The 19,156-nt window shown below is 62.5% G+C and overlaps 1 protein-coding gene across 2 annotated transcripts; it reads right to left on the bottom strand.

The window, feature by feature from the left end:
- Positions 1-305: 305 nt before the first annotated feature.
- Positions 306-18,327, bottom strand: ITGA3 (integrin subunit alpha 3). 2 transcript variants are annotated; one of them, XM_071577519.1, is made up of 26 exons: positions 18,051-18,327; positions 11,857-11,978; positions 11,695-11,777; positions 10,273-10,522; positions 9,442-9,525; positions 8,763-8,970; positions 7,566-7,759; positions 7,259-7,347; positions 6,920-7,056; positions 6,728-6,814; positions 6,579-6,646; positions 6,275-6,411; positions 5,069-5,215; positions 4,895-4,992; positions 4,641-4,806; positions 4,486-4,554; positions 4,320-4,399; positions 4,130-4,207; positions 3,847-3,949; positions 3,600-3,770; positions 3,373-3,486; positions 3,134-3,247; positions 2,366-2,464; positions 2,144-2,269; positions 1,392-1,549; positions 1,063-1,154 (listed from the first exon to the last, which is right to left on the bottom strand). In XM_071577519.1, the coding sequence occupies exons 1-25, from the start codon at positions 18,257-18,259 to the stop codon at positions 1,439-1,441; spliced, it is 3,144 nt and encodes a 1,047-aa protein (XP_071433620.1). In that variant the 5' UTR covers positions 18,260-18,327; the 3' UTR covers positions 1,063-1,154; positions 1,392-1,438. The 2 variants fall into 2 exon arrangements, with proteins under 2 accessions (XP_071433619.1, XP_071433620.1); XM_071577518.1 differs by lacking the exon at positions 1,392-1,549 and having other exon boundaries at positions 306-1,154.
- Positions 18,328-19,156: the final 829 nt, after the last annotated feature.

The raw sequence follows: 19,156 nt of genomic DNA, 5'->3' as shown, positions 1-19,156 counted from the left end.
TGGCACTCAGTGCCACGGCCAAGCTCAGCTGAAAACCCTCCAGGGATGGGGAATCCACCCCCTCTCTGGGCAGCCCATTCCAATCCCTGAGCACTCTCTCTGCAAAGAATTTCTTTCTGATCTTCAACTTCAATTTCCCCTGGCAGAGTTTGAGCCCATCGTGCCCCCTTGTCCTATTGCTGAGTGCCTGGGAGAAGAGACCAACCCCCACCTGGCCAGAACTTCCCTTCAGGTATTATTGCCCCCTCCCCTTTTTGCCCCCCCACCCTTTTTCCCCCCAGCCAAGACACGGCACAGGCAACGAGTTACAAATCCCGGAGCGAGGCTTTATTTGGCCCCGGTGGGGAGGCACGAGGAGGGGGATTCGGGGGTCTAGCAGGGGCTGGGGGTGCAGGACCCCCTGCCCGCCCACCCCCAGTACCGACTGCTGGGATTCAACATCAAAACAGCGACGAGAGACACGGAATAATTTAACCCCGCGGGGTGGGGGGTGAGGGGAGGACACGGCTCTGCATCTTCCCCACACCAAAGCTGCGTCCACAGGGTGAGGACCCTGCAGCGATTTGGGGAGGAGGAGGAGGGAGGCAGGGGAGGAAGGAAGGAGCTCCCACCACCCCCAGCACCACCAGAGCCGGGGTGAAAGCAGAGGGGTCCCACACCCAGCAACGAGGGGAGGGGGGCCAGTGTTGTCCTGGACGTGTTCCCGTGTCTGGGACACACGAGAGAGGAGTGTCTGCGCGGGGGGAAGGCACTCGGTGAGCCCAGCAGCACACGGGGCAACACGAGGAGGGGGAAGAGGGGCTGCACATTTGGGGGTCTCCCCCCTAAGCGTGCAAGGCACGAGCGTGCAAGAGCCCGGGGCAGGAACGTGCAGAAGCCAACGCCGATGCGGCCGCGTCCGAGGGGGGAGCGGGGCGGGGGGAGATGAGCTTGTGCAAAGTCAAAGCCCCCCTCGCACGGGGGCCGGGGGGGTCCCGGGGGGGCGGGTCAGGGGGTCAGTAGTACTTCTCCGGCTCCTGCCACTTGGTCACCCAGTGCTTCTTGCGGCGGCGGGGCAGGAGCGCCCCGGGCGGGTAGCGCTGCTCCTGCCGGATCCTCACCGCGTGGTACTTGGGCATGATCCGGTAGTAGCGGGTCCGCTGGAAGAAGTCACACTGGGAGAGAGGGGAGAAAAAACAGAGGGCAAGGGGGTCAGTGTGGGGCTGGGCGAGGTGGGCGTGGGGTTGGAGAGAAGAAGAGAGACCCCCCGGAGGCGGCGAAGAGCAGAGGCAAAGGGAGCAGCAGTCCTGGAGCCGCTCGGAGAGACCCCGCGGAGCCCCCTGCGCCCTACAGGACAGAGGAGGAAGAGGAGAGGAGGCTGAAGAGGAGGAGGAGGATGCCGCCGGCATTACCAAGCGGGCAGCGCGGGCGCCCGGGGGGGCAAGGGGGGTGCCCCCCGTTAGTAGTCGTCCGTCAGCCGCTCGGTTTCCGACGGCTGGATCCTCATCTCCGCCTTCTGCCCCTTGGCCTCGTACATGGCCCGAGTGTTGGCCCGCCGGAAGAACCCGCACTGCGAGGAAGGGGACAGGGGTCAGGCGGTGCCGGGACAGGGGCTGGGGGGTCCTGGTCACCCCCCAGTGGGAGGGGGGAGTGGGGCAGTGAGATGTCGCCCAGACCACTCCAGGGATGCTGCGGGGTGGGTGGTCCTGCGGACCCACTGAGCCCCTCCTAGGCAGAGACTGGGGGCTTCAAGGAGCTGGGGGGTCCCCAAGGAGCCATGGGGGTCCCCAGAGTGCTATGAGGGTCCCACAGTCCCTACAGCACAAGTGGAGGTGACAGCCACAAGGAAGGAGGTGCCATCATCCAGCCCTGCTTTACGGGGTGTTTTGTGGAGCCCAAAATGTTTTGCACCCCAAGAGAAGTTGGGAATCTTTCTGCTCCTCTTCCTCATCACTCTGCAGACAGACATCTTCCTCCTGGGGGAGAACCTTCCACCCCAGAGAGAACCTTCCAGCTGTGGGGAGAACCTTCCACCCACTGGTTCCCATTGTCCCTTGCCAGGCAGGGAGGATGTGGCAGCCACCAGTGACACGAGACCCTGAGGTTTCAGCATGGCTCCTCCACCCCCTTCCTGCCCAGGAAGGGAATCCAGGCCCCTCCTCACCTTCCAGAGGAGGAGGATGATGATCCCCAGCAGCAGCAGTCCGGCCGCCACTGCCACCAGCACCAACCACAGCGCGATCTCGGCCGGCTGCTCCTCCTGCAGCTCCGAGTCCACATCCACGGAGAACTGGAAGGGTTGGGAAGAGCTTCATTGGGGCACAAAGCTCCCAGTGGCCCCAGTCCCTCCCAGTATGCCCCAGTCAGGGGCTCTGGCACCGCTCACCCGCACTGTGTGGTTCCTCATGGTGATGGTGGGGACGTGGGAGCGCAGGAAAAGCGTCGCTGTGCCCGTCACCTTCACCCGGTCAAAGTCATGGAACTCCTGGGACATGGGTGACAGAGAGGGGACACAGGTGACAGAGAGAAGATATATGGGTGACAGAGAGGGGACACACATGGATGAGGGGTGGGGGGACACATGGATGATGGAGAAGGGACATGGATGGCCAGGACACATGGATAATGGAGAGGGACACACATAGATGATGGATGGGGGACACAGGGATGATGGAAGAGGGGAAATGGATGATTGGGGGTGGACATGGATGATCAGGGGACACATGGATGATGGAGGGAAGGGACACACATGAATGATGGATGGGGGATACATGGATGACAGAGAGGGGAACACATGGATGAGGGAGGGGAATAATATGGATGACAATGTGGGATATGGATGACTATGTGGGATATGGATGATGGAGTGTGGGACACAGATTATTGGGGGACACAGACATAGGGGGGATGCATGGATGGTGTGGGGAGGTACACAAGGATGGTGGAGGGACATGGATGATGGAAGGGGGCACATGGATGATTGGGGAGAAGGACAGGGATGATGGAGGTTCAGGGACACAGATGATGGAGGGAAACACACATGGATGGGAATCATCTTCTGAGCTGAGACCTGGCAAACTCAGTGCCCTGTTGAACACCATCCCCAAGGGATCAGCCCAGGCCTGACCCCCTCTGTAGCCTCCCAGGCACTGACCTCGATGAAGGTGCTGTTCCAGACACGGGCACGCAGGGTGAAGGTGTTGGGGTGCTGGGAGTGGAGCAGGGGGCACTCGAACCACACACAGCGCGCAGTGCCCTTGGAGCAGCTCTGAGAGACACAAGCGAGTCAGGGAGGCACTGAGTCCCCAGAGCACCACACTGGTGCCAAGAAGCAGTGGAAACTGGTTCTGATGGGGGGAATGTGCTGCTGGACCACCCTCACCCCCTACTCACCAGCACCACCTCCGACCTGGCTTTCTTGGCAGTGGCCAGGGTGATGGGGGGCTCTGCCGGCTCAGGGGGCTCCAGCTCCCGTCTCTGCCGGGATGGAGCCTGGTCCTCCAGGAGCTGCAGGGGGCACATGAGCCTCATCAGAGCCCAGGCAGCTTTGTGGGGCTGGAAGAACCCATGGAGCAGGGCAGGGACACATCCCTGCAAGCAGCGGGGACCACGTGACTCACAGTGAGGTTGAGGGGGTTGATGACCCCTCCGGGGGGCTGGCAGGTCTCATTGCCATTGACAAGGATCTCGGTGGGGTAGAGGAGCCATTTGCCATTGGGGATCTCGTAGGGCCACTCAAACCCCAGCAGGATGGTGCCCAGGGTGCCCAGGGACTCACCCTTGGTGGTCACCTGCAGAGCAGAGTGGGAGATTGAGACCAGCACTCCCAAATCCACCCTCCTCTGGCACCAGCCACCCTCTGCTCACCTGGAAGTCAAAGCTGAGGGGGCTGCCCACATCCTGCTCCTGCTGCATGGCCGACTCACCCACCACCACCCCGCTGAAGTACGACTGGACATGGGAGGAGGCTCTGGGAATGGAATAGGGAACAGGAATGGCATGGGGGACACTCCTGACACAGCCAAACTCAGGTGGGGCAGATGGAGCGTGCAGTTGAAATGGAGGGGTGGGGAGGATGCCAAGGGATGGAGGGGACACAGAGGGGTGAGGGGCGCACCAAGGAGTGGGGGGACACCCTGGCTGCACTCACATGCTCAGTGAGGACTGAATGCTGTAGTCCACCAGCAGCTTGGCCAGCACGGGCTGCAGGTCCTCCTGGGTGCTCTGCCTGCCAAGGCACCAAGATCAGCATCTCCCACGTCCCAACAGCCCCCCGCCCTCCCAGGGGGAGCAGGGGGTCTCCATCCTGCCCATGCTCTTCCCAGCCCATTCCCACTCACGTGGACAGATCCAGCCACACCAACACCTCCCGCGTGTCCAGCATGATCCCAATGGCCTCGAAGGTGATGATCAGCTCTGCCTGCACACAGAGGGGATGTGGAGACTCCCACCTGCCTGCTGAGCCCCCAGAAAGGGCTGGGGGGGTGAATGGGGTGGAGCACTCACCCTCTGGTTCCTCTTAAAAGGGTTTCCCAGCTCGCACAGCACCGTCTCCCCAAACGTGCAGGCTCCGCTCTGGGGATGGGAAGAGGGTGAGGAACATCCTGGCAAAGCCCACCTTGATCCTGCTCTTGGGGAGGGCTGGGGTCAGCCCCACATACCGGGCGGACAGAGGAGGGCAGCAGGCTGGGGGGCACCGTGACGTTGAGCAGGGCCTCGTGGGCATCCTCGCCGTTGCTGGGGGTGGTGGGAATGTTGGTGATGTTGATGCTCAGGTAGAGCTTCCTCACGTCCCGGCTGTACTGCAGCACCTGGGTCCCGTTCAACCTGTGCAAAGGACAGGGAGCTCAGCACATCCCAACGGCATGGAGACCCCTCCCAGGGTGGGTGGGGACATGGAGGGATCTGCTGTCACCTGGGCAGGGGCTGGTTCTGGTCGGTGACGAAGCTGCTCTGGAGCTGGAGGTTGCTGTAGCACTTGTTGTCAGAGCCACATTCCTTCTGGAACTCGATCTGGAGGGACAGGGATGTCCCTGTGAGTGCCTGTGACCCCCAGGACACCCCAGCATGTCCCTCCCTGCCGGCACACCTTGGTCTCATTCTCATGGGTCTGGTCCTGGTTGAGGACGGGGAAGGAGTCGAGGGAGTGGGGACCCAGCTGGAATGTTCTGGGCTTCTCCTGCAGCGAGTAGTTCATGGAGAGCATGATGGGATGCAGCTTGTCCCGGATGTTGTCCTGAGGGGTGGCGGGAAACACAAAAAGCCCCTCACAGATCTCTCCCTGGCCCCCTACTCCAGCTCCAACCACAGCCAGGCAGCTCCCAGGCACTTCTGGGGTACCCCTTCCTGCCCACAGCCTGCTCTGAGACACAACAAACTCATCACAGGAGGAAGGGAGGAAATGGAAGAAGGGAGGGAAGGAGGGATGTAGAGAAGGAATGGAGTGGGGAGAAAGGGGAAGGGAAAAGAAGGGAGGGATTTCCCTATTTTTCTGACTGCCATTCTCATCATCTCCCAGGAGCCAGTCCCCCAGCTCCACCTCCATGTGCAGAGCAACCCATGGTGCACACAGACACACACACGTGTACTCACACATACATGTGCACTCCTCCACACATGTGCACTCAAACTCACACGTGTGCACACATGTGCACTCACACATACATGTGTGCAGACACACACATTCATGCACACTCACACATGCACACACGCACACTCCCCACACACACATGCACTTCCACAATCCCACACATGTGCACTCACACACATGCACACACACACGTGCACTCACACACACGTGCACTCACACACACGTGCACGCTCACACACGTGCACTCACACACATGCACACTCACACATACATGTGCACACACACGTGCACACACGCACGCACATGTGCACTCACACACATGTGCACACTCACACACACATGTGCACACACACGTGCACACACGCACACACATGTGCACTCACACACATGTGCACACACACGTGCACACACGCACACACATGTGCACTCACACACACATGTGCACTCACACACATGCGCACACTCACACATACGTGCACACTCACACATACATGTGCACACACACATGCACACACGCACACACATGTGCACTCACACACATGTGCACACACACGTGCACACACGCACACACATGTGCACTCACACACATGTGCACACACACGTGCACACACGCACACACATGTGCACTCACACACATGTGCACACACACGTGCACACACGCACACACGTGCACACACGCACACACGTGCACACTCACACACTCACCAGCAGCAGGAGCTCCTGGTTCTGACAGCGCGTGTCGGGCATGGAGAAGTGCCCGGTGTAGGTGGCAGATTGAGACCCTGCAAACCTGACCCTGGGTGGGTGCCGGTCCTTGTCAGCCTCCAGTGTGTACTCCAGGGCTGTGGGGAGAGCAGGGCAAGGGTGTTACACACGTGTGCCGCCAACACACACCTGTACATCCCCACAGGTGTGTGTGTTCTCCCCTGAACACACATGTCCTGTCTGTGCTCACCCCTCTGCACGAGCACTCGGGACACAATCCCTCCCCTGCACCCCCAGCACTCACTGATCCTCTCCTTGTAGTTGGGGTCTCCTGCGCTCTGGTTGTAGGAGAAGCAGAGGGTCACCGTGATGCTGGGGGGGCAAAGGGGCTGTGAGAGGAGCCAGGTGTGCCATGAGCAGCACAGGTGGTACTGGGGGGCCCGGGAGGCTCACCAGGACTTCGGGGTGCACTGTGCAGGGTCCACCTTGCTGGGGGTCACCGTGAAGACCTTGTCCAGGATGTTGATCACGGGGCGAGCTCTGGGCAGAGATGGATTTCAGCTGAGTTCCCCTGTTGTGCCCACCCCTGGGAGTGGCAGGGGGTGCAAGACACCTGTCCCTGTACCTGACACCCTGCTCCTGTACCTGAGCAGGATGATCCGCTCGTTCAAGCTGCCCACCAGGAGATCCGGGTAGGAATTCTCATCCATGTCCATCCCCCCACTCAGAGAGTACCCAAAAGTCTTTATTTTGGTGGGGCCCAGGTCTGACCCGCTGATCACCTGGATTGGAGGGGACAAGGGGGTGTTACTGTCACCCATTGATCACCAGCCCCATGGATCCAGGGATTGACCTGCTGCATCCCATCCTGGAGCATGGGATGGTTGGGGCATATCTGGAGCCCTGACACTCCAGTGAGGGGGTCCAGAGCCCTGGATTCAGAGCCCTGACACCCTGGTGAGAGGGTCCCCATGGGGCCGTTACCTGCCGGGGTTTGTTCTGCAGCCCCTCAGCGCTGCTGTGGTAGATGTAGACCTTGCCATGCCCCTCGAAAGGAGCTCCCACAGCAATATCTGCGGGGAGAAGAGCAGGGTCAGCACCCCACACCTCCTCAAACAGCCCCCACCTCTCACCCAGACCCCCTTCCTCCTTGAAACCATTCCTCCATCTCCATCTCTTCACCTCAAACCTCTCCAGAGACCTCCCACACCCCCTCCCTCCAGTGGGATCCTTTTGCCTGAAGAGACTCCCCACCATGGCTCCCCCCAAAAAGCAGTCCCCAGCTCCTCACCCTGGAATCCATCCTGGTTGACATCCCCAATGCTGGCCACGGCAAAGCCAAACCCGGAGTAGCTGGGGCCGGTGAGGATCAGGCTGGGGTGCAGCTGGAAGTCCCCCACCTCGTTCATGTACACGTACACCGCGCCCCCCACCTCCTGCTTGCGCTCGAAGTAGTAGGGGGCCCCCACCACCAGGTCCTGCCACCTGCAGGGACAAGGGGGTGGTCAGTGCTAGGGGCTGTGACACAACCCCACCTTGACACACCTGAAGTGGTGGGGACCCCTCCAGAGCCATAAAAATAGGACTTCCAAAAAAGCCTCCCCACCTCCAGAGCTGTGCTCAGCATGCTATGACCCACAGAGGACCCAGGTGAGCTGCAGGATGCTCCTAGGTGAGTCTCCCAGTCCTGGGAGCTGCAGGATGCCCCAGGTGAGACCCCAAACTCTGGGAGCTGCAGGATGGCCCAGGTGAGACCTCTACCCCCAGGACCTGGGGGATCCCTGCCCACGCGAGCTGCAGGATGGCCCAGGTGAGACCCTGCCCCTGGGAACTGGGAGGTTCCTGCCCATGTGAGCTGCAGGATGCCTCAGGTGAGATCTCCAACCCCAGGAGATGCAGGATGTCCCAGGTGAGCCCCCTACCCCCAGGAGCTGGGGGGTCCCTGCCCATGTGAGCTGCAGGATGCCCCAGGTGAGACCCCTACCCCCAGGAGCTGGGGGGTCCCTGCCCATGTGAGATGCAGGATGCCCCAGGTGAGACCCCTACCCCCAGGAGCTTGGGGGTCCCTGCCCATGAGAGCTGCAGGATGGCCCAGGTGAGACCCCTACCCCCAGGACCTGGGGGATCCCTGCCCACGCGAGCTGCAGGATGGCCCAGGTGAGACCCTGCCCCTGGGAACTGGGAGGTTCCTGCCCATGTGAGCTGCAGGATGCCTCAGGTGAGATCTCCAACCCCAGGAGACGCAGGATGTCCCAGGTGAGCCCCCTACCCCCAGGAGCTGGGGGGTCCCTGCCCATGTGAGCTGCAGGATGCCCCAGGTGAGACCCCTACCCCCAGGAGCTGGGGGGTCCCTGCCCATGTGAGCTGCAGGATGCCCCAGGTGAGACCCCTACCCCCAGGAGCTTGGGGGTCCCTGCCCATGAGAGCTGCAGGATGGCAGGGTGAGCTCCATGCCCCGGGGGCTGGCAGGTCCCAACTCCGCCCTCACCCATCGCTGTTGAGGTCTGCCAGGGCGATGGCGCTGCCGAAGTAGGAGCCGACCTGCGGGCCGGGGAGCAGGAGGTTCCTGCGCAGGCTCTGCTGGGGGCTGTGGCTCAGCAGGTACACAGCACCCGTGTGGTTGTACCGGGGGGCTCCTGTCACCATGGTCACCGTGTCCTGCTGCAGCACCGCGCTGCCCACCTCTGCCGTGTACCCTGCACCAGCCCCACAGTCAGGGGGGCAGCAAGGACCCCCTGACACCCCCACACACCGTGTCCTCCCATCCCAAGCCCCCTCCAGCCCCCTGAACACCCTGGTGTCACCACGGTGTTGTCACCACTGCAGCCCACTCACACCATCCCTAAGTCTCTTATCCCCCTGCAACTTTAACATCCGCTCCCAATGTAATCCCTAAAACCACACACCCCAAATCTCCTCCTTGCCCCCAATCCCTCCTGTCCATATTCCTCCTCTCTGACCCCTCCAGCCTCCTGAACACCTCAGTGTCATCCCAACGTCACCACTGCACCCCACTCCCACCACCCTTGGGGCATCTCTAAGCCTCCCTAAACCCCCCGCTCCTTTAACATCTTCCCCCAACATTCCCCCTGAATCCACCCCCCCCCAAACCTTCTCTTCACCCCAAACCCACCCCCAGGGAGGCCCCCACTGCCCTGCTGCCCCACCTATGTAAATGTTGCCATTCCTCTTGTTGGGGTAGGAGAAGTCATGCAGGTCCCACATCTCCCGCTGCAGCATGTAATCAGTCCCTGCAACAGGAAGGGGGGTGAGCCTTGGCACTGCTCCCCTTGAACACGAGGACATGTGTGGCCACACGTGTGGGCGTGTACACACACATCCATGTGCACAGGGTGCCCACGGGGTGCCCACTGGGGTCCTCAAGAGGGTACAGGCACCATGAGGAAGGGGGTGCCCATGGGGGTACAGACACTGAGGGTAAGGGGCTTCCATGGGGAAGGGGATGCCCACAGGTGTATGGGCATCCCAGGTAAGGAGGTGCCCATGGGGGTAAGTAAACTCAGTCTACTTGAAACCTCAGAATTAAAATTCCCAACAGCTTCCAGTTACCTCCACCAGTTAACTGTACAGAGAATGGTCACTCAGTTTAAAGAAAAAAGTGAAAATCCACAATATGAAACTTCGAGTCCTACTGTACAATTAAAAATTCCTCAGCTAAGAATAAGTTCTGTGTCCAAACCAAAGTCTGATACTGTTGGTCTTCTGGATGTTATGTACCATGTTTCTAAAACCTCCTCAGTCTTCAAAAACTGAAAAATATCCTCCCTAAACTGAACAAAATTGAATGTTCTGGACCTTTAACTCACTCAAGTGTTGACTCCTACTTTCTGCATGGGGACCTCTCTCCTTTGTGTCCTAATGCTAAGAATGGGACAGTAGATGGAACCTCAGAAAATACAGAAGATGGTGGGTGCCCACAGTGGTCTGGGCACCCCAGGGAGAGGGGGTACCCCCCTGCCCTCCCCAGCTACACTCACCCTGCCAGTTGTAGGCGCCGGGTGCCCCAAAGTAGATGATGTTGGCGGTGAAGCCGGCGCTGGTGCCCATCTGGCACATGCCGGTCTCGTCGGTGTCGGTGTTGGCGTTGCACATCTCATGGTGGTACGTCTGCCACTCGTCACTCAGGTCGAGGCGCAGGTCGTTGCCCCGCACGTAGCACCGGCCCACCATGCGCCGCTGGTCCTCGCTGCCCGACCACAGCACCTTGGTGTAGCGGTGGGCACAGGCCTGCCGGGACAGCGGGCACTGCTCAGCACCCCTGAAGGGAGGGGCAGGGGGTGTGTGTGCAAAGAACCAGTGCATATGTGTGTGTGTACAGAACCAGGGTGTGTGTGCAAAGAACCAGTGCATATGTGTGTGTGTGTGTGCACAGAACCAGTGCATATGTGTGTGTGCACAGAACCAGGGTGTGTGTGCAAAGGACAAGCGTGTATGTGTGTGTGCACAGAATCAGGGTGTGTGTGTGTGCAAAGAACCAGCATGTGTGTGTGTGTGTGTGCACAGAACCAGAGTGTGTGCAAAGCACCAGTGTGTGTGTATGTGTGTACAGAACCAGGGTGTGGGTGCCAAGAACCAGTGTGTATGTGTGTGTGTGCACAAAGAAACAGGTTGTGTGCACAAAACCAGGGCATGTGTGTGTGCATGCCCAGAACCTCTGTGTGTGTGTGTGTGTGTGTGTGTGTGTGTGCGTGTGTATGTGCACAGAACCAGGGTAGGTGTGTGTGTAGGTGTGTATGTGCACAGAACCAAGGTAGGTGTGTGTGCATGTGTGTGTGTGTGTGCACAGAACCAGGGTAGGTGTGTGTGTATGTGTGTGTGTGCACAGAACCAAGGTATGCGTGCCCACAGACCCAGAGTGTATTGGGGCGTGTGTGTGCACAGAACTGGGGTGTGTGTGTGTCTGTGTGTTCACAGAATCAGGGTGTGTTGAGGGGTGTGTTTGTGTGTGTGCACAGAACCAGAGTGTGTTGAGGGGGGCGTGTGCGCACAGAACTGGGGTGTGTGTGTGTGTGCACAGAACCAGGGTGTGATGGGGTGTTGGGGGGTGTGTGTGTGCACAATCAGGGTGTGTTGGGGTGTGTGTGTGCACAATCAGGGTGTGTTGGGGTGTGTGTGTGTGCACAATCAGGGTGTGTTGGGGGGTGTGTGTGCACAATCAGGGTGTGTTGGGGGGTGTGTGTGTGCACAATCAGGGTGTGTTGGGGGGTGTGTGTGTGCACAATCAGGGTGTGTTGGGGGGTGTGTGTGTGCACAATCAGGGTGTGTTGGGGTGTGTGTGTGCACAATCAGGGTGTGTTGGGGTGTGTGTGTGCACAATCAGGGTGTGTTGGGGTGTGTGTGTGCACAATCAGGGTGTGTTGGGGTGTGTGTGTGCACAACCAGGGTGCCCAGGGACTCACCAGCACCCTCCCCGCCGGCTGTCGCTGGCTGGCCACCGTCACCCCCAGCCACATGTCATCGATGATGGCCTTGTCCGGTTCATCTAGGGGTGAAGAGACAGTGTGAGAGTGGGACCCCCCATTCCCAGAGGGGTTTTGGGGTGCCCTGGAGCGCTCACATACCCTTCAGCTCGATGTCGAGGCGCTGGCAGTCGCGGGTGGAGGCGGTGAGGGGACAGGCGTAGACAGCGCCCGTCCGTGTCCCGTTCACAGGCTCTGCATCTCGGGGGGCCCCCACCAGCAGCCTGGGGGGCACAGAGAGGAGGAGGTAGGTGGGTGGGTTGAGGGGTGCAGGTTCATCCACCCCAACAAAGTCCATCTCGTTTTGGGGGTGCAAAGGCAGGCACTGCCTGGGGAGGCAGTGGTGGGGTGAGGAGGTGCTCAGATGGGACTAGAGCTCCTGCCCCAGTGCTTGTCACACCTTGACCCCCAAATTACAGGGGCAGCAGCCCCCCAGCCCCATCTCCAGAGCTGCAAGGGGACACAAGAAGCTGAAAGGTCTCAGAGGTGGGGGACAGACTGATGGATTCACTGCTTGCCCCCTCTTTCCCAGATCAGATCCTAGACCAGACTAATGGCATAGTCCCCCATCCTGATGCACGTGGGGTGCTGGAAGAGGGAGTCAGGCTGACCCCACAAACCTCAGAGAAAAACAAAGAGGGGGGTGTGGGGGCTGCTCAGCACCCTATCACCAGCACTGGGGCCCCTGTGTCTGTGTAAACACCCACGGCCCTTCCCGGCCAACCTTTGAGCCGGCGGCGGGGCCACAGCTCCGGCACAGCTGGGCTGTGTCCGTTGGACAGGCTGAGCAGCCGTGCCAGGGAACACCAGGAGAACCCCCCGGCATGGGGACAGTGGCTGGGATGAGCACCCCTTACCCACGAGGGGGCCAGGCAGCATCAGGGTGTCCCAAGGGAGGCAGCACCATTCCAGGGGTGACTCAGCCCCCTGGAAGGGCAGGGACAGCCCGACTGAGTCATGGCAGTGCCATGCAGAGGGGGGGACATTGGCATCCCGGGCTGGATGCAGCACCCACCCCACAGCGCCCTACAGGGATGCTGAAGGGAGCTCCCCAAGCACCTGGAACCCCCACCCCAAGGGAAGATGCCAGGGAGCCCTGCCATGGGGCTGGGGGCTGGCAGGAGGACCCAGCATGCCCGGGGGGTTCCGGAAAGGCCAGCCTTTCCGCCGGGAAGTCCTTCGGGATCTCAAGGACAATGGTGTGGAGGAGGTGGAGGAAGTGCGTCCCTCCTGGCAGGCAGGACATGGAGGGGACATGGCACCCAGGCAGTGACTGCAGCCCCCAGACCTGACCACAGGGCACTGGGGTAACGAGCTGGCCAGTCCTCAGCACGGCCACCAATACGGACAGGGACAAATCCTGCTGTCCCCATCACTATCCCACTGACACTGTGGTGGTGGGATAAGGACCTTGTCACAGGGCACTGGGGGAACGAGCTGGTCAGTCCTCAGCAGGACCACCAGAGTGGACAGGGACAAATCCTGCTGATCCCATCATCCCCATCCCACTGCCACTAAGAACCACCAGCAAGGACAGGGACAAATCCACCCCCATCCCACTGACAACAGGAAGGGTGGTGGTGGGACAAGGACCTTGTCATAGGGCACTGGGGTAACGAGCTGGTCAGTCCTCAGCATGGCCAGTAGTGAGGACAGGGACAAATCCAGCTGTTCTCATCCCCATCCCACTGCCATTAGGAATGCCCAGCAAGGACAGGGACAAATCCAGCTACCCCTATCCCCATATCCCACTGACAACAGGAAAGGTGGTGATGGGACGAGGACCTTGTCACAGGGCACTGGGGTAAGGAGCTGGCCAGTCCCCAGCGCAGCCAGCAGAGAGGACAGGGACCAGTCCCGCTGTCCTCATCCCATCGCCAGCGGGCAGGGAGTGCCGGGAAGGCTGAGCAATGCGGGGCCGGGAGCATGGGCACGTCCGGGCAGGCTGAGTCAAAGCCCAGGCGCAGGAGGAATGTGGAGCCCCAGGCAGCCCCCGCCCCGGCACGTCGGGGCCCCCCCTGCGCCCACCCGGCCCGTGACGGGTCCCGCCGGTGGCACCGCTCCGGCTGAGTCAGCCCGACGCTGCAGGTTGGGGGGGCTGGCATTGCTCACCCCAAAGGGGAGCAATGGGGGGTGTCTGTTCCCCGCCCCGGGAATGCCAGGATGGGGATGTCAGCTGCATTCAAATCCTCCCTGGAAAGCGGGAGCCGCCGGGTGCGAAGGGAAGGGAATGACGGGGGGTGACACCTCCTGACTTTTTCCAGCTCGGCACAAAGGAATCCGCTGCTCTAATTCCTGCCCCCACACAACAGGGGGGCACAAGGGTGCCCCTTGTGCCCTTACCTGGAGGGGAAGTGACTCAGTGCAGCTGCTGTGACTCAGGACTGGAGGAGAAGTCGGGGCGGGGGGGTCCTGCCCCCCGAACCCCAGCGGGACCCGCAGCCCTTGGGGTGCCACGGCCAGGGGGTGCTCCCAGGCTCCCCCGGTGGTCCTGACTCAGCCAGACCCCCGCTATTCCCAACCACCCTGGTTCCCGCGGCCCGCAGGTCCCAGGGGGTGGGGAGCCCACCCAAGCCAAGCAGCTCCGGCATCCTGCTGCCTCCAGCCAAGACTTCCCGGCACGGCAGCCCACCCGCAGGCTCTGCTCCTGGGAAAAGGGGGAGTGGGGGATGCTGGGGGCTTCAGAGTCCCACCAGAGCAATGGGGGACACCCACGGGTGCCCCCCACCCCAAGGTGCCATGTGTCCCCCAGCTACCTGAAGACCCAGGAGTTGGGATTCGGGAGCTCCCACCTCGGGGAGCCAAGGACCAGTTTGTGGCACTGGTCCCACTGGGGTGAGGGGACGAGGAGCTGGGATTATGCTGGAGATGGTCAAACAGCAGCACGAGGGGGAGGCTGGGAAGGGAGGGAAGCAGGAATGTGAGGCCGTGCTCCGTCCTAATCCGCCTTGGTACACTGGAGGGGGGGTTGGACGGCGGCGGGGGGGGCTCCCTGCCAGCGCTGGTTGAGGGGTCCCAAACAACCCCCGTGAACTCCCAAATGCAGCATCTGGGGGGTGTCTGCAGCACAACCCACCCCACCCCGCACCCCAAGGCTCTGGGCCAGCCCCAAAGCACCCCCCACCCCCAATGTCCCCCCAGTGCCACTCTGCCTGCAATGGGGGGCCCTGAGCAGGCAAATCCACTGGTGCCCTCTCCAGAAAGGAGGCAGGAGAGGGGCTGAAGACTCCTGGAAGCCACGAGGGACGGGTGGATGGACGGACAGATGGATGGATGGTCCCCGGGATGCCGGCCCCACATCCGCCCCCCCTCCTCTGCCTGCCCAGCAGCCGCAGCCCCGCAGGACCCCGGCAGACTCGGGCCAAGGCAGGGGGAGCTCAGCCAGCTCCAGCAATCCGCAAAAACCCAGCCGAGGGGGAGGGAACACTGGGAATCCAGCCAGGAGAACGATCTCCTCCTCATCATCCAGCTGGGATCGGGAAGACCCCCGAGCACCAGGAAGAGGGAAACGCACGCAGAGGGAAAGGGATGCACGCACAGGGGTGCAGATGTGGGTGCTGCCTCCCCCTTGGATGCAGACACGGGGGGTCTGTGGCTTTCCTGGCATGGATGTCCCGTGCCTCAGTTTCCTCATGGTTTTCAGTGATCCTCAAACCCCCAAGGGTTGGATTCGCCGGGTTGATCAGCACAAAGCAAACCAGCTGCCCCAGTGGGAGCCCACGGGAGCGGCTGGACACGGGAGATTCCTTATCTCGGGAAGGCTGATAACAACACCCCGCTGCCAGCTCGCCTTCACCTGGCCAGGGGAGGAGAGAGCAAACAAACCCTGGGCACGGGCACAGCTCCGGGACACGAGAAACACGGCGGGGGTGGAATGGGGAGGGGGGGCTCTGGCGTCACACCGGCCGTGCCGTGCCAGCCTGGCCCCCCGCCAGCGCCCGGCCGGGAAGCGGCTCTCCACACCCCACCGGAAGGCTGGGAATGCCAGCGGTGCTCCCAAGCATCCCTCTGGTCCCACTGTCACCCCGACAGGAACGTGCCACTGAGGGTACGGGGCAGGCCCCCCCCAAAAAACGCAGGGACACCCCCTCCCGCGGGCCGTATCAGGGATGGCGGTGGCAGGAAACATCCCTTTCCTGTCCCCACCCTGCACCTGTGAGCAGAGGGCAGGGCAGCCTCCATCCGGCACCGACGGAGCGTGGTGGGTGCACCCCACGGGGCTGTGCCTCGGAAAGGGGAAGGATGGGGGGCTTCGGGGGGCACCCCTGCACTGGTCCCACCCCACCACACCCACCCAAAGCGGCTCTGACACCCCAGTTTGGGGACGACACTCCCATGACTGAGAGAACCCCACGCTATTCCAGCCTCCCACAGTGGGGTAGCAAAGGGGTGCAAATTCCTGGAGGGATTGTGGCTCTGGAGCCTTTCTCTCCTCCACTCCCAGAGGAGCCTCCACACCCCACCCAAATCACGCTGAGACACGCAGGAGCCACGTGGTGCAGGTGGGGGGACTGCAGGTCCCTGCCAAGTGGGGCCAAAGCCCCCCAGATTCCACTCCCTGATGCCTTGGGAAGACATGAGCCGATCTGTCCCGGTGCCAGGCAGGACCCCCGGCTCGGTGCCCCCCAGCAGCTGTTCCCATGGCCCTGGAGCAGAGAGAACCCGGCTGTGGATGGGGCCAGTGTGTCCCGGGGTCCTGCACCCCACCAGCTGCTCCGCAGGGAACAGCCTCACTCCCTCCTGGACAGGAGCAACAACAATTCATCCCACGGCAGGGCCAGCGGCCCAAATGCATCTCTGGAATGCGGAGCAGCAGATGCCTCCGTCCAGCAGCTGCTGCCAGTCCCTCCCCGTGGAAAAAAGGGAGCCCTCCGGGTCTCCCAAGGACCCCCCTGGAGCTGGGAGTTCCACGGGAGGGTGATCCAGCAAAAAACCTGTGCCCTTGAGCGGGAAAAACCGGCCCAACCCATGCGGTGGAGCCTTCCCTGCCCAGCAGGGACACGCGACTGGAATGTCCAGCCAGGAGGGACTCGGGACAGGGATGCTGGAGGTGGCGGGGGCTGGCAGGGTGGGGGACAGGGGGGACACGGCGGGGGACAGCGGTGGGATGGCACGGGGAATGCTCTGGCTGAAAAGGGCTTTTGTTGGGGCTTTGCCTGGCAGCAGGAACCACAGTTCAACAGGTTCCCCGGGAATGGGAATGGGGCCCCGCCAGGAGCGGCTGGAGCTGAGGGGGGACACGAGGGGGGACACGAGGGGCCAGGACCACTCCAGTGGGGATGGATCCCACCTCCCGGGGTGGCCATGGGGCTCCCAGCCCACTGTGGGTGACACGAGGTGTCCCTGCTCTGCTGCCAGCCCCACCCTGTGTCACTGGGACCCCACAGGGGGTGCTCAGCACCCGGGGAATAAGGAGAGGGAGTCAGGATGGGACCCCCATCAGTAACAGGGTGCAAAGAAGACACGATAAAACCCTGAGAAGCCATTGTAGAGAAGAGACCTCCCCTCAGCTGGGCTCTGGGCCACGAGGGACCCCCTCACTCCCACCCCAGCACCTGGACCCCTGGGGCGCCCCTCTCCTGGCACGCACAACACCCCCATCCTCATCCTCCTCCTCTTCCTCCTCCTCCTCCTCCAGGTGCACTCCAGCCCCCAAGAGGGAACCTCAAACGGGACCTCCCACCCCCACGAGGGACCCTCATCCCCTCGGGGGACACTCCCTGCTCTCCCCCACCCCACGGGCGACCCAGACCCCAACAAGGACCACTCACAACTCTTCTCTAACCCCTCCACCCACGGGGGACCCTTCTCCTACAGGTGACTCCCCCATACACCCCACAAGGAACCCTCTCCTCGTGGGTCCCAACCACGGGGGACATCCCACCCCATGGGGGACCCCTTCAACCCCCCCTGTAACCCGCAGGGAGACCCCCCCACTTCAGGGGGACTCTCCCGCCCCACAGGTAAAACCTCTTCTCGCTTTCCCACGGGGATCGCCACCACCCCACACCCCCTCGGGGGTCCCCTCTCTACCCTCCCCATCCCACGGGGGACCCTTCCCCTATGGAGACCATTCCCCTATGGAGACCCTTCTCCTATGGAGACCCTTCTCCTATGGGGGCCCTTCTCCTATGGGGGCCCTTCTCCTATGGGGGCCCTTCTCCTATGGGGGCCCTTCCCCTATGGGGATTCTCTCCCCCCCCGCACTGCACAGGTAAGCCCCTCGCACCGCACGGGAACCCCCCACCCCGGTGCCATCCCCTCTGGGCATCCCGGGGGTCCCTCCCCGCGCTCACAGGCTGCGCTCCCGCCGCTCCGTCTGCCGGTGCAGCGCTACCGAGAAGCCGAACAAGGCGCCGGCGGGGCCCTCCTTGACGACGGGGAAGGTGCGGTCCAGGTTGAAGGCGGCGGCGGCGCCGAGCAGGACCGGGCCGAGCCCCAGCAGCAGCCCCGGTAAGGGCGGCGGCAGCGGCAGCAGCAGCAGCGGGCGGCGACGCCGCGCCATGTCCCGCACCGGCCGCCGTACCCGCGCCCCACCGGGCCCGGTGTTCGCGGGGAGGGCGGGGCCGGGCGCGGCCGGGGGCGGGGCCGGGCGGTGTTGAGGACACGCCCCCTTTTAAAGGGGCCGCGCACCGCACACGCTGCCACGCCCGCCCCGCCGCCGCGTACCTGCGTGCGCAGGTGTGGGCACACCGGAGGGCGTGTCCGCCATTGGGGGTTCTGCCCCCACGCGAGGGAACGCCCCCCGGGGTGCGGTCCCACCCCATACGCCCGCGTGGGGCCATCATGTCGCGTCCCGCCCTCCGCTGACACCAATCCCACGCGCGGGACACCGAGTCCCCCCACTCCTCCCACTCCGCAGTGTCCCCCCACACCTACGTGGGGCCATCACGTCGCGTCCCGCCCTTCGCTGACACCAATCCCACGCGCGGGACACCGAGTGCCCCCACTCCTCCCACTCCGCAGTGTCCCCCCACACCCACGTGGGGCCATCACGTCGCATCCCCGTCCCCACATCCCCCCCAAGCCCAAGAGGGGGGCACTGAGTCCCCCCACTCCTCCCACTCCGCAGTGTCCCCCCACACCTACGTGGGGCCATCACGTCGCGTCCCGCCCTTCGCTGACACCAATCCCACGCGCGGGACACTGAGTCGTGTCCCGATCCCCCGCACCCACTCAGTGACACCGAGTGTGTCCCCCCAACCCATTCCCCCCCCCCACTCTTAAGCCCCCCCCGGATAAGACCCAGACTCCCCCCACCTGGCACATTACCTGGGATGAGACCCCACCCCCCTCCCGCCTCGGATTTCCCGTGATGGGACCCCTGAGGATCAGAAATCGCCTCAACCATCGGCTGCGAGCCCCAAAATGGGACCCCCAAATTAGGAACCCGCCATGGAAT

This window comes from Pithys albifrons, chromosome 25, assembly GCF_047495875.1.
Source record: "Pithys albifrons albifrons isolate INPA30051 chromosome 25, PitAlb_v1, whole genome shotgun sequence".
NCBI lineage: Eukaryota > Metazoa > Chordata > Aves > Passeriformes > Thamnophilidae > Pithys > Pithys albifrons.
Note: the sequence above shows the minus strand (reverse complement) of the source record. Positions and strands in the feature narration are given on the sequence as shown.